Below are 14453 nucleotides of genomic sequence, written 5' to 3' on the forward strand. Positions count from 1 at the left end.
TAATTAAAGCTTCGAAAGTCACGTCAATGGAGTAATAACCTCTCATTGTCGTCTTCTCTTCAATAGAGAGCTAAACACAGAGCAAGCATCACATCTAAATAAAGAATAATGCAATAAGCTGAGAAGACCTTAAGACTTGGCTGAGAAAATTATTGTTTTCTTGATGAAAACTTTATAAACTTAAGGATGAATAATACAAACATAGCTAATTCTCTGTCCTCCAACAAATTCGTCCATTATTCGAGAAAGAGAGAGAAAGAGGAATGAAAAACTAAGAGATAGATACATCACAAGTCCAGCAACTATGAACCATCCCATCCGAAAAAAAAAGATGCAAGTGCGGTTGAAGATGCAAGCACATCTATATTCCAACAGTCTCACCGAAGCTGGCTTTAATCCTCCTTTCCCAGCTGGTAGCTTCTTTTCTGCACAACTTTGCATGGTACAACCTCCTTTTTTGGCAGCCTCGGTCATGTGAAACCTGTGTTTCATTTACAAACATTAGCACACATTTGATTAATACTTCCTGCTCAGACCTTTCAAGATGTGATTCATGCACTGTCTTCTTCTAACCAACCATATATCCCACAAAGGAAACCAAAACAATGCACAAAGACACAACTAAAAATGGAAGGAACCAACAAAATTACCACTCACTCCACATTAGTAGTATGATCCTGGACCACCACCAGAGTAACTACTACCACCCAAGCCACGGCTTGAGTAAATTGAAGAATACGAGCTACCTCCTCCCTGCAAATCCAGTAATTTGTTACACAACTTCACTTTCCAAAAAATAAATAAAAGAACATTGTGAAGCCACTTACATCTCTTCTGGGTAGGTCACCACCATAGCTACTAGAGGAGTACATTCCTCCTACATCGCTGCCACTATAAGAACCTAAAGAAAAAGTAACATTATGGAATTATAGCCATGTTAGTGTTTGCATCTCAATAAAGTATTGCTTTATGTTAGTCACAACAGAAAGTTCTGAATCAAACCTCCTCCATAATCCATTCCTTGACGACTGCTGTATGGGCCACGCGAGTCATGACTTGACATAGAATTTCGGCTGCTTCCATATCCTAGACTAGATCTAGGAATCCTACACCAAACATGGAAGTAAAAACATAAATACTTGGCACAAAGAGAATTGCAACCATAGATAACAGAAGAAATCCATAAAAGGAGAACATACCGGTCCCCATAGGATTCCCCATATTGAGAAGGGCCAACATCATAGTCCAGACGGGCTCTTGAATGACGAACATCGACATCAGCATAACGAGGGGGAACGTCATCCTGAATAATAAACAATGAACCCTCGTTAAAATAACCAATCATATAGTCTAAAGATAGCAAAATGGTCGGAGAGAGCAAGAAACCAGACCAATGCAGCATATGGACGCTTTGATCCAGGAAGAGGTTCATAAGCGCGAGGTCTTCCTTCACTGTAACTGGGAGGTCTTTCAAATCTTGAACTGTAAGGGTCATCCACGAACGGCCTCCTCATTTCAGAGCGAGACGAACTTCTAGGAAGATCTAAATAACCAGAGCCACGAGGTGCATAATCATCTCTGTAGGACAGATGTCTCTCAGGAGAAAGCCTTGAACTATAGCTCACAGCTGGTCTGCTTCTTGGAGGAGGAAGATCATCACGCCGACCATAGTCCCTCTTCAAGCTAGCCTTTGGATACAGAGGAACTGAAAACACAATATGGAAGATTTGATCAGATAAATCAACACAAAAGAAGTTGAAGTAAAAAAGATAAGTAAACATGGAGAAACAGCAAGTCCCGTGGTACCTGGAGGTCTTCTATCATATGACCTAGCAGGTGGTGGCAAGGGCCTGACTCTTGCAGGCGGAGGTAGAGGTGGGCGTGGACGTCTTCCCCTTGATCCAGCCGCTCTCTTTGCACTAGAAGATGGGGCCCGAGATCCAACGCCTCTAGCACTCCGAGAGGAAGGAAGGCTACGGGGTGGAAGACGAGCAAATGAACTCCTTCCAGACCGTCCAGTCCCATGCCTAGACCGCTGGTCTGAGCGACTGGACTGCCTGCTTTTACCTGCTTTCTGAAGTGGTCTAGATAAGCGTGCTCTCACTTTTGCCTAGAAATATAAAAGAGAATTAGAAAGCAAAAATAATACTTGCGTGGATATGGATAAGGAATTAAAATATGAATACCTTGTCCTCCCCTTCGCCTAGCTCTGAGTTGTTGATGAATTTGGCACAGCTCATAGCAGCATCATGAGTATCAAAAGTTACAAAGCCAAAGTCTTTCCTCCTTGCTGATGGCATATTGCGAGCAAGCTCAATCTTTTCTAGTTTACCATATCTTTTCAGAAGGTCTCTAACACGTTCTTCATTCCATGAAGGTGAAAGACCATCAATGAAGATAGTCTTAACCTGTAACACCAGTATATAAATGGAACTAAGTACTATGAGCAGATAGATATAATAAATTCATCAACAATCAATAATCCAGAATCTAGCATGTCGTTAGAGAGCCAGAAGGAAAATGTATTCTGAGTCTGTTTTCATTATTGGTATTGAAATTATTCTAAGTCACCATCCAGAAACGGTAAAATAAAACCTACTATCCTGCAAAGAGAAAAGGTGGCACCCACACCTCCCCCTTTAAACTCCTCCATCGCTCTAATTAGGATGAAAGTTGCAAGAAATAAATGATCCTGCAAAGTGAGTACCTGCGCCATTATCTCATCTTCTGGGTCTAAGAAAGAATCAGCAAAAGAGACCTTTGCAGGCTTCTCAACTCCAAACACCACATCTTTCTTGAGGAGACGTTTGTGAGCATCCGTGGCATCTGAGCGAGATGAGAATTCCAAGAAGGCATACCCTCGATTCATGTTGACATTGTTGCTGTCCTCTACCAACGTTATATCATCCACATTCTCAACTCCATAGTGTTTCAGCTTCTCCCTCAACTGGAACAACAACAAATACCTGATGGTCAGGATTTCCACGTACTGTGGAGTTGGGTTTAATTGGCATATCTACGGACACCCAAATACTTACAGCTTCTAGGGTCCATGCCTTGCATATGTTACCAATGAAGAGGGTATCATTATCCTGGCTTGCAGTCACACCACACTTTTTACCATTGATCTGCAGTCCCAATGACCAAGAGCATGATATAGAATGTAAAGCTACACAAACTCTCCATCAAATACTAAAGTGTAGACGATTTACCATTGGACTTTTAAGCTCTTTAACAGCTCGTTTTGCCTGTTCCACAGTTGCAAAACGCAAGAAAGCAGAACCCTTGCTCTTCTTTGTCAGAGGATTCTTCAAAATCCTAATTTCAGTCACCTCGCCCACATGACCAAACACTTTCTTCAAGTCGTCCTCGGTAGCACCTCTGTCCAAATTTCCAACAAATATTTCGAACTCCTTACGCTTACGTCTCTCATGGAGAACATCATGATGCTCTTCTTCTTCCACATCGACAGTGTCTCCTCCATGTTTGACATCTTCATTAGCATGCTCATGCTCATCATCATGCTCACTCTCAAGCTCCTCGGGACCATCTCCAATCTCGTCTTCAAACTCACCACCTTCCTCCTCGACCTCAATCTCCTCGTGCAGCTCTTCTTCTTCCTCGTTAACTAACTCAATATCCTCCTGTCCCAATTCTCTCTCTTCAAACTCCTCCCCGCCATATTCTTCAGCCTCATACTCTGGTTCATTGTCATCTAAATCCAATCTTTCATCTTTTCCGAAATCATCCACAGAATCCTTTATCTCCTCTGCGAGCAAAATCGAGTAAAACATCTAATACTATTCGAGGTACCCTAAAGTTTGTTCACAGATAACAACCCCAGAAGATAACGTCTATCTTCCACAGAATCTACAACAGTTATCCCTAAGCTCATCATCCAAATTAAATCCAAACATTCCATAGTCAGATACAATTATTCTTATTTTGTTAATCTCTATGGTCAGATACAAATATACAATTAGTCTAAAAAGTCACAAACTTTCGTCAAAACTAGACTTAGATCCATCAAAAACAATGAAACGATACTACGAGTTAACTAGACAATCCCAAAAAACGAATCCAAATTCTCAAACCAGGCTCAAAGAAACTTACTTTTCGACGGAACAACATCATTCGGATTCGCTGAAGCTACAGAATCATTAATTGAATCCGATGGCTTCGTCCCATCTAATGGATTCTCTTCCTCCAAAGTTTCATCTACCTCCTTCGCATCCACAGCATCGGAGCCAGATAGCTCACCGATATTAACAGATTCATCGTGGGCAGATTCCATCGGCGTACTCTGAGCCTTGACCGCCGATCTCGTTACCCTCCCGCCTCTTCTCGCGGCGCCTCCCCTTTTCACAACCTTCGGTGGCATCGCTATTCGTATGTTCTCTTTACAAATCAGAACAGATTAACCCAATTCGAAGAACAAAGAACAGAGCAAAGCCACACAATTGTCGGGATCGAACAACCCCTAGCTCAGCGGATCAACAATGGTATTGAACTCGAGATAGAGAGAAGGAAACCCTAATTCACGGAGAGATGATAGCCTGCGCTTCTTGGACTAAAAATAAATTAATATATATTATTATTCCTTATTAAAAAAAAAAAAGTAAAGACGTGGCGTTCAAGCTTTTATTTCGGTGTTTGTAAACCTAAAACGGTAAGATATATGGGCTTTTGGCCCAAATAAATATTCTACACGTTAATGGGCCTTTTTACTCGTACTGAATATAGCTTTACCGAGTTTTTCAAGTGTGTATTTGGTTTCGGTTATCGGTTAATCGGTTCCGGTTCAGCTTTTTTGTTTCCAGATTTACTTGGTTAGTGTCATGTAGAAACCAAAAAACAGAGTATTATTCGGTTAATGAATTTTCATTTGAATCAATTTAGTAGACAGTGGCAAGAGAAGCACAGCGAGCAAACAAAACTCACTGCAGTAACCAGTCACACAAACAGAGACAAGATGCTGAAACTGCAACATTAATGAAAACGCATAAGCACACTCACAAATCACAATCATGTAAAGAAACTGTATTGATCATCATCATGATATACATCCAAATATTCATCAGTTTCTTGAAAGAGACAGGCAATACTGCAATCTATATAGCCTAAGTAAGTTGACAGGGTTCTGCAGTTACATTTACATGAACCAACCCTTCTTGGCTCCTATTATTCTGCACCAAAGAGAAAGTAGTACTAGACGTTTCACCATCAAAAATGTCTAAGCCGAAACGGACAGACAACAACGCATTAGATAGCCATAAGGAACAATCCCGAGAAGTTGAGAAGGTTCTGCAGCTCCATGAATCCCTACATCACTCCTAAGCAAACCAATCATTGTACACCAAATCTCTTTGCTTTCACTACTAACAACAGGACTTGGTTTCTCCCATAGAATTTCCAACTTCCCATAGTATTCAGCTATTCCAACGCATTGAGCTTTGTCAAGATCAAAACCATAAACAACCCTCCATATCATAAGTTCAGTGTCATACCACATTAACCCGAATCTAGAGAAGTAAAGGTAGAGCACATTGTTAATCACGCACGTTCCTGAACGGCGCCATTTATCTTTAGGCATCTCAGATCTCTGACAAGAACCATCTCTAGTATCGTACGAGGCCATACCTTCACGAGGACATAGAGCATAAACCTTTCTGTCTAGTGTAACATTATCCCCATATATCCATATGCGATAATCTATTTCATCCGGAGTGGGAGCTGCTTCAAAAGTTTGCGTCTTTAAGTCTAATCTTTCCACTAGTAATTCGCGCTCCCTACATCCTCCGATCACATAGACCTTACCTCCGACTAGTCCTACGCTAGTTGCTAAACGTTCCACTAGCAAACTAGGTCCTTGACGCAACACTCTAGACCTGGTGTCAAGAATCCGTAATTTTAATGAAGGAGTAGTACATGGGGTGATGAAGAAGATCTCTGTATCAATGGCGAGCATGCGAGTAGTACAAAGGTCACAAGGGTTAGAGAATTCTATCGGGTAGAAGAGATTCTCAGTCGTACTGTTCTCGGTCCTGCGGAGAGTGTACCATTAGACGGATAAGGGACTAGAGAGTTCGTCCAAGAAGAAGATATAAAGAGAATCTTTGCCGAGTAAAGATCGAGTCTCGTGAATCTCAGGGGAGCGAACAAGACTCCTCATCTTCTTGGAGACGCAACAGAGGATTGGGTAAAACCGTTTTGGTACGTGGGCTAAGACGTTCAAAACGATGTCCAATGGCAGTGACAAAAGCGATATTGGTGATGACAATGAAGACGACGGTGGTTGGTTGGTTTTTCGCGGTCGTTCGTCGGCGTTAGAAGCGGCGAGGTTTGACATCGAGTTTTAGTTTGAAGGAGAAGATTAATGGAGAGAACTCAAGAATCTTTCACAGCAATTGAGAGGTTTCCTTTTTTATTCAACTTTGGTTTCGGTTATATATAGCCAAAAACATAACAAAAACCGGTTTCTTTTTTCCTCCGATTCAATTTTTAATCGGTTAAATCCGGTTTATAATATTTTGTTCGTTTACGCAGTAGATGTTCTTTCTTTAGTATAGGGGATGAGCGGCAAAAGATTATGTCTAATTATAGAATGTCTAATTATTATATAATGGTTTGTTACTCTGTTGTCTAATTTAGCTTGACCGAGTTTTTCAAGTGTGTTTGTATTCGGTTCCGGTTCAGCTTTTTGTTTTCAGATTTTCTTGGTTAGTATAATGTAGAAACCAAAAAACAGAGTATTATTCGGTTTAGTAGAGACAAACAGAGCAAGATGCTAAAACTGTAACATTAATGAATAAAGCGAGAGTTGAAGAAGTAAACGCAGTAGAAAACTCATAATGATGTAAACAAACTATACTGATCAGCTAGCTACATTCAAATATTCATCATCAGTTTCATGAAAGAGACAGGCAATGCTGCAATCTATATAGGATATAGCCTAAGTTGACAAAGCTCTGCAATTACATTACATGAATCCCTTCTTGGCTCCTATCCAAAACAATCATCCTACACCAAAGAAAGTAGTACTAGATGTTCACCATCAACAATGTCTAACCCGAAAGAGACAGACATTTATACATTTCATGACCATGATGGACAGTCCCGAGAAGTTGAGAGGATTCTGAAGTTCCATGAATTCCTACGTCACCACTCCTAAGCAAAACGATCATTCTACACCAAATCTCTTTGCTTTCACTACTAACAAGACTTGGTTCTTCTTCCCATAAAAACGCCAACTTCCCATAGTATTCAGCCATTGCAACGCCATGAGGTTTGCCAAGATCCAAACCATAAACCACTCTCCATAGCATCAGTTGAGAGTCATACCACATTAACCCGAATCTGGAGAAGTAAACGTAGAGCACATTGTCTATCACGCACGTTCCTTTGGCCAGCCACTCATCACTAAGCATCTCAGACCTCTGACAAGAACCATCTCTAGTATCGTACGAGGCTATGCCTTCACAAGTAGATAGAGCATAAACCTTTCTGTCTAGTGTAACTTTTGCCCCATATATCCATACGCAATAATCTTTTTCATCCGGAGTCGGAGCTGCTTCCCAAGTTTGCGTCTTTAAGTCAAATCTTTCCGCTGGAATCTCGCCGTCTTCACATCCTCCGATCACATAGATCTTACCTCCGACTAGTCCTACGGAGTTGTACCGTCGCTTCACTAACAAACTAGGTCCTTGACGCAACTCTTCAGTTCGGGTGTCAAGAATCCATAAGCTTGATGAAGGAGTGTGGGATCCGGGAACGAAGAAGATCTCTGGACCAACGACGATCATGTGAGAATAATGAAAAGGCTCGGGAGGATACGAGAAGTCGTCTATCGAGTCGAAGCGATTCTCAGTCGTACTGTTCTCAGTCCTGCGAAGAGCGTACCAGTAGTCGTATAAAGGACGATAGGTTTCGTCCATGAAGCAGATATAAAGAGAATCTTTTTCGAGTAAAGATCGAGTCTCTTGAATCTCAGGGGAGCGAACAAGACTCCTCATCTTCTTGGAGACGCAACAGAGGATTGGGTAATACCGCTTTGGTACACGGGCTAAGACGTTTAACACCATGTCCAGTGGCAGTGAAAACAATGACGGCGAAGACAATCAAGACGACGGAGGTTGGTTGGTTATTCGCGGTGGTTCGTCAGCGTTAGAAGCGGCGAGGTGAGACATATGGAGCTTAGTTTTGAAGTGGAAGACTTAAGAGAATGAGAATCTTTCAGAGGAATTGAGATTTTTATTCAATTTGGTTTCTGTTTATATAGCCAAAAACCACAAACCGGTTTATTTCTTCTATGATTCAGTTTTTAATCGGTTAAAACCGGTTTATAATATAAAGTGTTACAAAAGAGCTTCATCTTTGACATTGTTATCAATCATACATTGGAAAAAAAAGAGTCTTTAATTTATAGAAACTTATAATCATTTTGCTTTCAAATTTTATTGGTTAATAAAATATAGAAACCAAAAAAAACAGAGTATTATTCGGTTTAGTAGATACACAGTTTTGGTTTTCATTTGAATCGGTTTAGTAGACAGGGACAAGAGAAACACATCAACACACAAACTTGCTAAGCAAATAGTACTGCTAGTGTACAGTATACTGCAATTTAGATTAGGTGGAACAGAGCAAGATGCTGAAACCGCAACAATAATGACTAATTCAAGAGCTGAAGAAGTAAACGCAGCAGCATATTCATAATCTTGTAAACAAACCGTATTGATGTATCCACAATATGTCTCTCGTGTTTAACACTAAAAGAGAAAGACAATGCTGCAATCTATATAAGATGGTTAAATGGATGGTTTAGAGCGGTTTAGGAATTTAATTGGTTGAATTATCTTCCTATTGTTTGATGCATGATGATGTGTGATGGAATTGATTATGAGTAGTTAGTCAATTTGTATGTGGTATGGAGTCCTAGTATCATCCTCTTCGAGCCTTCAATGAGATTCACTGTAAGTTGTTTTATGTGTTGTTAGTTGTGTAGTGTTTTTAGCTTCTGTACGGGAGGTGCAGTTGGCTATTGACAAGTTGTTGGAAATTGGTGGATCACGCCGGTATCGGGAAATACCGTTGGCGGTGATTTGTGAAAGTGGATGTGTTGGAAAGGGATTTCCAAGAAGTTAAGTTGGAGACTTACTTCGCCTAGAGTGGCTGGAGTGCCACTATTTAACAAGATGAGGACATGAGGTGGTGTTTGGAGTCCGAAATTTTTGTGAAGCGGTGGTGTTGAGAGAAGTTTCCCGAAATAGAATTTACTATAAGTGGAAAGTTCCAAAAGAGGGAAGTTTTAAAAATGGAAAGTTTTATGGAAGTTAGAATTTGTCAATTTTTAGCGGTGTGTGCCTTGGAGGGGCTTGTGTGGCCTTTGTGGCAGAATTTTGAGTTAGTGTGTGCCCGTGTGTGGCGGTCTTCTGAGACATTGTGTGGCCGATGTGCTTACTGGTGTTGTTGGAGGTCCAGCAGGTTCTGTGAGTGTGGTAACAGGTTTTGCTCAGACCGAGATGACCTTATTGCAGATTTAATAAGATGATTAGTTCTTATGAAATTTTGACGAGGGATGGGTTAAGGGATTATGTGATTCTAGGAGTGGGAAGTTTCCATAAATAGAAAGTTTCTAAATATGGAAAGTGTTTAGGGAGATAGAGCTTTGCTGTTTATGGAAAGTGTCGTTGCAAAGGAAAAATAAAAAGTTCCAGAAAAGGGAAGTTTCCATAAATAGAAAGTTCTATGAATAGATAGGACTTGACTATTTTTGGAAAGGGGATGTGGAATGCCTGGAGTGGCGGGAATGTTTAGAGGTTGACCTGAAGAGTGGTCACAGATGAGATGATTGGTTCTCAAAGATTTTTGATTGGTGGTGTTACGGTGCTACGAGATGTGCGGGTTCTAAAAATGAGAAGTTTTATGAATAGTTAAAGCTTGCCTATTTACGGAAAGTGCGATTGCAAATAAATAGAAAGTTCTATGAATAGTTAGAACTTGTCTATTTATGGAAAGGGCGTGTGCAAACACCCAAATGGTTGAGATGTTTTGAGTTGGCCTGAAGAGTGGTCATGGTGGTGGTGATATTCTGGTGAGATGAGATGGTTCTACTTACAAGTCAAATGAATCCTTACTTCACTCCTATACAAAACAATCATTGCACAGTACCAAAGAAAGTACTAAGCAACAATAGATCTCGAGTTTAACCAACCGACAGACAATGGTGAAAACTAAAGGTGCGAGGAACAATCCTGAGAAGTTGAGATGGTTCTGCAGATCCATTGATTTTTGCTTCACTCCTAGCCAAACCAATCATTCTACACCAAATCTCTTTGCTTTCACTACTAACAAGACTAGGTTTCTCCCATAGAAACGCCAACTTCTCATAGTATTCAGACATTGCAACGCCTTGAGCTTCGCCAAGATCCAAACCATGAACCAATGTCCATAGCTTCAGTTCAGTGTCATACCACATTAAACCGTAACTAAAGAAGTAAACGTAGAGCACATTTTCTATAACACACACTCCTATCTTCCACCATCTGCTAAAAGACATCTGGGATGTCTCACAAGAACCATCTCTAGTATCGTAACATGTCAGCTGGCCTCGAAAAAAGCTTACAGCACAAACCTTTCTGTCTAGTGAAGCACCTGTCCCATGAATCCATATGAGACTTTCTTTGTCATGGGGACTCGGAGCTGTTTCCCAAGCTTGCGTCTTTAGATCAAAGCTTTCCGCTGAAATATCGTTTCCTCTGAATCCTCCGATCACATAGATCTTACCGCCGACTATTCCTACGCAATTGTACGTTCGGTTCACTAGCATACGAGGTTCTTGACGAACCTTTCCGGATTGGGTGTCAAAGATCCTAAAGCTTGATGAGCCATCCTTAGTTCCGGGAATGAAGAACATCTCAGGACCGAAGGCGACGACGGAAGAAGAGCAACGACAAGGCTCGGGAAGGAAAGAGAAATCGACGGAGTCCAAGACATTCTCAGTCGTACTGTCCTCAACCCTGCGGAGATTGAACCAGTGATAAGTCTTGAGTATGCAGATACTCTTCATCCATAGTTTCATCCACGACGCAGATATAAAGAGAATCCTTTCCGAGTAAAGATCGAGTCTCTTGAATCTCAGGCGATTAATTAGTAAAAGAGCGTATTTGACAATCACACAAACTTGCTACGAGAATACTGCAAAATCGATTAGGTAGAACAGAGCAAGATGCTCAAACCGCAACAACAAATGACTAAATCGAGAGTTGAAAGTACTAAACACATTCATAACCTTGAAAACACATTGTACTGATATTAAACATAATGACTAAAAAAAAAGCTCATAGAAAGTACTAAAACATCATCATCTATCGTCAACAAGAGATCTCGTGCTTAACCAAGAGACAGACAACGACACATGTTATAGTCGCGAGGAACAATCCAGAGAAGCTGAGACGGTTCTGCAGTCCCATGAGTTCCTGATTCATTTCTATCCAAACCAATCATTCTACACCAAATCTCTTTGCTTTCAGGACAAAGAAGACTTCGATTCACCCATAGAAAAGCCAACTTCCCATAGTATTCAGCCATTGCAACGCTTCCAGCTTTGCCAATATCCAAACCATAAACCACTCTCCATAGCCTCAGTTGAGTGTCATACCACATTAAACCGTAACGAAAGAAGTAAACGAAGAGCACATTGTCTATAACACACACTCCTGTCTTCCACCTATAGCCATCAGGCAACTCAAACGTCTCACAAGAACCATCTCTAGGATCGTAACAAGTCGTGCCTCGACCAGAGCTTAAAGCACAAACCTTCCTGTCTAGTGAAAAATTCGCCGCACAGCTCCATACAAATCTCCCATCTGCCTCAGGAATCGGCGCTGCTTCCCAAGTTTGCGTCTTTAAGTCAAATACTTGCGCTGGAATGCTGTCTTCCCTGTGACCACCGATCACATAGATCTTACCGCCGATTAGTCCTACGCTATTGGATGGTCGCTTCACTAGCAAACTAGGTCCTTCACGAAGCTCTCTAGATTGGGTATCAAAGATCAAGAGATTTGTTGAGCGAATGGCGAAAATCTCATGACCAACCACGATGGTTGAAAGAGAGAGACCACGAGGGACTTCGATGGAGTCGACGACATTCTCATCAGTCGTACTGTTTTCAATCCTGCGGAGAGTGAACCAGTGAGGAGTCTTGGGGTCTGTAGATCTGTCCGTGAAGCATATAAAAAGCGAATCCTTTCCGAGTAAAGATCGAGTCTTTTGAATCTCAGGCGAGCGAAGTAGACTCCTCAAGCTCTTGCATACGCAACGGAGGATTGGGTAATACCTTTTTGGGACACGGGCTAAGACGTTCAACACGATGTCGAATGGTAGCGACGAAAACGATGTCGGTGGTGGTTGGTTGGTTTTTCGCGGTGGTTCGCCGCCGTTAGAGACGGCGAGGTTTGACATCGAGAGACTAGATTAGGTGAAAGAGTGAAGAGAGTGAAGAGACTCTTCCACAGGAATTGTGGTTTTATTCAATAAGCCAAAAACCAAAACCCGGTTTATTTCTTCTTCGGTTCAAGTTTATTATGTTAAAACCGGTTTGAGGAGCCAAACGTTGTTCACATTTACATAGATGATACTTACCACTTAGGCAGCTTAATACACACACTCTCTAATACAAGATCAAACTCTCATAATGGTTGATCTGCATATTATGGTTCGTAGAAGAAACACACTAAAAAGATTTAAGAGAAAGCAAAGGCGATAGAGTTTTGAGTAAGTGATCAGAGAACATGGCAGAACCCAATCTTTCTCTTTTGCTTCTTAGTCTTTGAAGGAGGCTGTAAGACTACTTTTATTGCCGCATCAAACACCGTTTTTACATTCTACAAAACCATTGTCATCAATCATCATCATCACAAGTCTTTCTTTACAGCGATATATTTGTCTAATTGTAGAATGTAACTCACTCAAGCACTAATGGTTAGTTTACCTGTTGTGTTTTTGAGCTGCACTCTATATAAGCTAATGCTCCTATCTCCTTTCTTAGTTCTTGACCCTAAAAGACCAATCTTTGATGTTATTAAAGAATTTGATTCTTAACATGGTTCTTGATCATACATTTAAGGAAACTTACTTGTTCTGTGGAGATTGTACACGCACCAGGATAGTTCATTGGGAATTGCTTGTCTTCTCTTAGATCTGCAAGACCAAGAATATTTGATAGAGCATTACATCTCTTACTAATATTGATATGAGGTCGCAGACATAAAGGATTTCACAGAATGGCTCATTTCCTCAACCTAATTTGGTTCCAACGAGAACTATAGGCACGGTCGGGGCATAATGTCTCAGCTCGGGAACCCACTGCGAAAGAAACCGATCCACAAACTAATGAGCTGGTGTGAGGAAGTTAGATTTTAGTGAAAATAAAATGGTAAACAGAACCATAGTCTCAACTCTCAACCTTTTTAGCAATGTTCTCAAAGCTAGGCCTGCTAATAAGTGAGAAGGCAAGAATGAAAACATCTGCTCCTCTGTAACTCAATGGTCTAAGCCTATTGTAATCTTCTTGACCTGTAACATAATGTTAAACACCCAAAAGATATACCACAAGACTCATAATTTTTGTCTGATTTTTGTTTTTGAAAAAGAGCAAAATCTGAAAGTGAACTCAGAACCAAAACAAGTTTGCAACTTCGCATCATGTGGCTAACACAGATCAGTGTAAAGATTCAATTTTCTCAACTACTTAATAAGTTCAAAACTGAGAGAAACAAAGTCAAAAGACAAGAACAAGGTGGACATTAAGTGAAAACATATTTACCAGCGGTATCCCAGAGACCAAGGTTGACAGTTTTGCCATCGACTAAAACATTTGCACTGAAATTGTCGAACACTGTTGGAACATAATCCTGTAATAAGGAGATCAACAGTCACCAAAAAGCCATAAAGAAAAGCAATCCAATAGAGAGAGAGAGAGAGAGAGAGAGAGAGATGGATATATGTATACAGTGGGAAAAGTGTTGCTGGTGTAGGAGATAAGAAGACAAGTTTTGCCCACAGCTCCATCGCCAACAGTGACGCACTTTATAAACGTTGTAGCTGTTGTTGATGTTGTTGCAGCCACTGAAGCTGACATTGATTGAGAGAAAAATCTCTGATTTCTTTTATTTACCCTTTATCTCTTTCTCTCTCTCTCTCTCTCTCTCTTTCTTTCTGTACCTCTGGTTTAAGTGAAGAAGGAGAATGAGACTTCTTGAGAGGAAAAAAGCTTGCAAGATTTTTGAAAGAGTGGAAAAAAAAAAAAAGGAGTCAACTTTAATTTGAGCTGTCAGAGAGGCAAAAAGCCTAAAAAAGAGTCTATTTTTAATTCGGTGGGTTTGTTTTTTTTCCCCATTTTTCAAAAATTACAAAAGACTTTTGCTTTCCAAAACTCTTGTTATTATGCACCC

General features: G+C 40.7%; 4 protein-coding genes and 2 pseudogenes across 7 annotated transcripts; all 6 read right to left on the reverse strand.

Moving 5' to 3' along the window:
* On the reverse strand, nucleotides 150-4578 carry LOC104784865 (RNA binding motif protein, X-linked-like-1). Of its 3 annotated transcripts, none has more exons than XM_010509960.2 (12): nucleotides 4114-4578; nucleotides 3213-3769; nucleotides 3039-3128; nucleotides 2708-2947; nucleotides 2187-2408; nucleotides 1807-2110; nucleotides 1392-1705; nucleotides 1200-1303; nucleotides 1003-1106; nucleotides 828-901; nucleotides 658-753; nucleotides 150-481 (listed from the first exon to the last, which is right to left on the reverse strand). In XM_010509960.2, exons 1-11 carry the CDS (start codon nucleotides 4379-4381, stop codon nucleotides 664-666), a joined length of 2367 nt encoding a protein of 788 aa, XP_010508262.1. In that variant the 5' UTR covers nucleotides 4382-4578; the 3' UTR covers nucleotides 150-481; nucleotides 658-663. The 3 variants fall into 3 exon arrangements, with proteins under 3 accessions (XP_010508262.1, XP_010508261.1, XP_019101178.1); XM_010509959.2 differs by having other exon boundaries at nucleotides 651-753; XM_019245633.1 differs by lacking the exons at nucleotides 2708-2947; nucleotides 3039-3128; nucleotides 3213-3769 and having other exon boundaries at nucleotides 651-753; nucleotides 4114-4569.
* LOC104788764 lies at nucleotides 5234-6349 on the reverse strand (annotated as a pseudogene).
* Nucleotides 7065-8186, reverse strand: LOC104788765 (annotated as a pseudogene).
* LOC104788766 (F-box/kelch-repeat protein At2g44700-like) lies at nucleotides 10205-11068 on the reverse strand. Its single transcript, XM_010514547.1, has one exon. The coding sequence runs from the start codon at nucleotides 11066-11068 to the stop codon at nucleotides 10205-10207; it is 864 nt and encodes a 287-aa protein (XP_010512849.1).
* LOC104788767 (F-box/kelch-repeat protein At2g44700-like) lies at nucleotides 11258-12504 on the reverse strand. Its single transcript, XM_010514548.2, has one exon. The coding sequence runs from the start codon at nucleotides 12460-12462 to the stop codon at nucleotides 11392-11394; it is 1071 nt and encodes a 356-aa protein (XP_010512850.1). The 5' UTR covers nucleotides 12463-12504; the 3' UTR covers nucleotides 11258-11391.
* LOC104784868 (rac-like GTP-binding protein ARAC9) lies at nucleotides 12535-14320 on the reverse strand. Of its 2 annotated transcripts, none has more exons than XM_010509961.2 (7): nucleotides 14012-14320; nucleotides 13826-13913; nucleotides 13466-13575; nucleotides 13302-13389; nucleotides 13136-13200; nucleotides 12992-13057; nucleotides 12535-12884 (listed from the first exon to the last, which is right to left on the reverse strand). In XM_010509961.2, exons 1-7 carry the CDS (start codon nucleotides 14138-14140, stop codon nucleotides 12783-12785), a joined length of 648 nt encoding a protein of 215 aa, XP_010508263.1. In that variant the 5' UTR covers nucleotides 14141-14320; the 3' UTR covers nucleotides 12535-12782. The 2 variants fall into 2 exon arrangements, with proteins under 2 accessions (XP_010508263.1, XP_010508264.1); XM_010509962.2 differs by having other exon boundaries at nucleotides 13302-13365; nucleotides 14012-14314.

The sequence above is a fragment of the Camelina sativa genome, chromosome 5, assembly GCF_000633955.1.
Source record: "Camelina sativa cultivar DH55 chromosome 5, Cs, whole genome shotgun sequence".
Classification (NCBI taxonomy): Eukaryota; Viridiplantae; Streptophyta; class Magnoliopsida; order Brassicales; family Brassicaceae; genus Camelina; species Camelina sativa.

Coding starts and splice junctions, on each gene's coding strand:
- LOC104784865 (XM_010509960.2), bottom strand. CDS start 4,381: ATGCCACCGAAGGTTGTGAAAAGGGGAGGCGCCGCGAGAAGAGGCGGG. Junction 1,107..1,199: donor GGGGAATCCTATGGGGACCG/GTATGTTCTCCT, acceptor TGTTTGGTGTAG/GATTCCTAGATCTAGTCTAG. Junction 754..827: donor GTGACCTACCCAGAAGAGAT/GTAAGTGGCTTC, acceptor CTGGATTTGCAG/GGAGGAGGTAGCTCGTATTC.
- LOC104788766 (XM_010514547.1), bottom strand. CDS start 11,068: ATGAAGAGTATCTGCATACTCAAGACTTATCACTGGTTCAATCTCCGC.
- LOC104788767 (XM_010514548.2), bottom strand. CDS start 12,462: ATGTCAAACCTCGCCGTCTCTAACGGCGGCGAACCACCGCGAAAAACC.
- LOC104784868 (XM_010509961.2), bottom strand. CDS start 14,140: ATGTCAGCTTCAGTGGCTGCAACAACATCAACAACAGCTACAACGTTT. Junction 13,201..13,301: donor TCTCGTTGGAACCAAATTAG/GTTGAGGAAATG, acceptor TTGGTCTTGCAG/ATCTAAGAGAAGACAAGCAA. Junction 12,885..12,991: donor GCAGCTCAAAAACACAACAG/GTAAACTAACCA, acceptor ATGGTTTTGTAG/AATGTAAAAACGGTGTTTGA.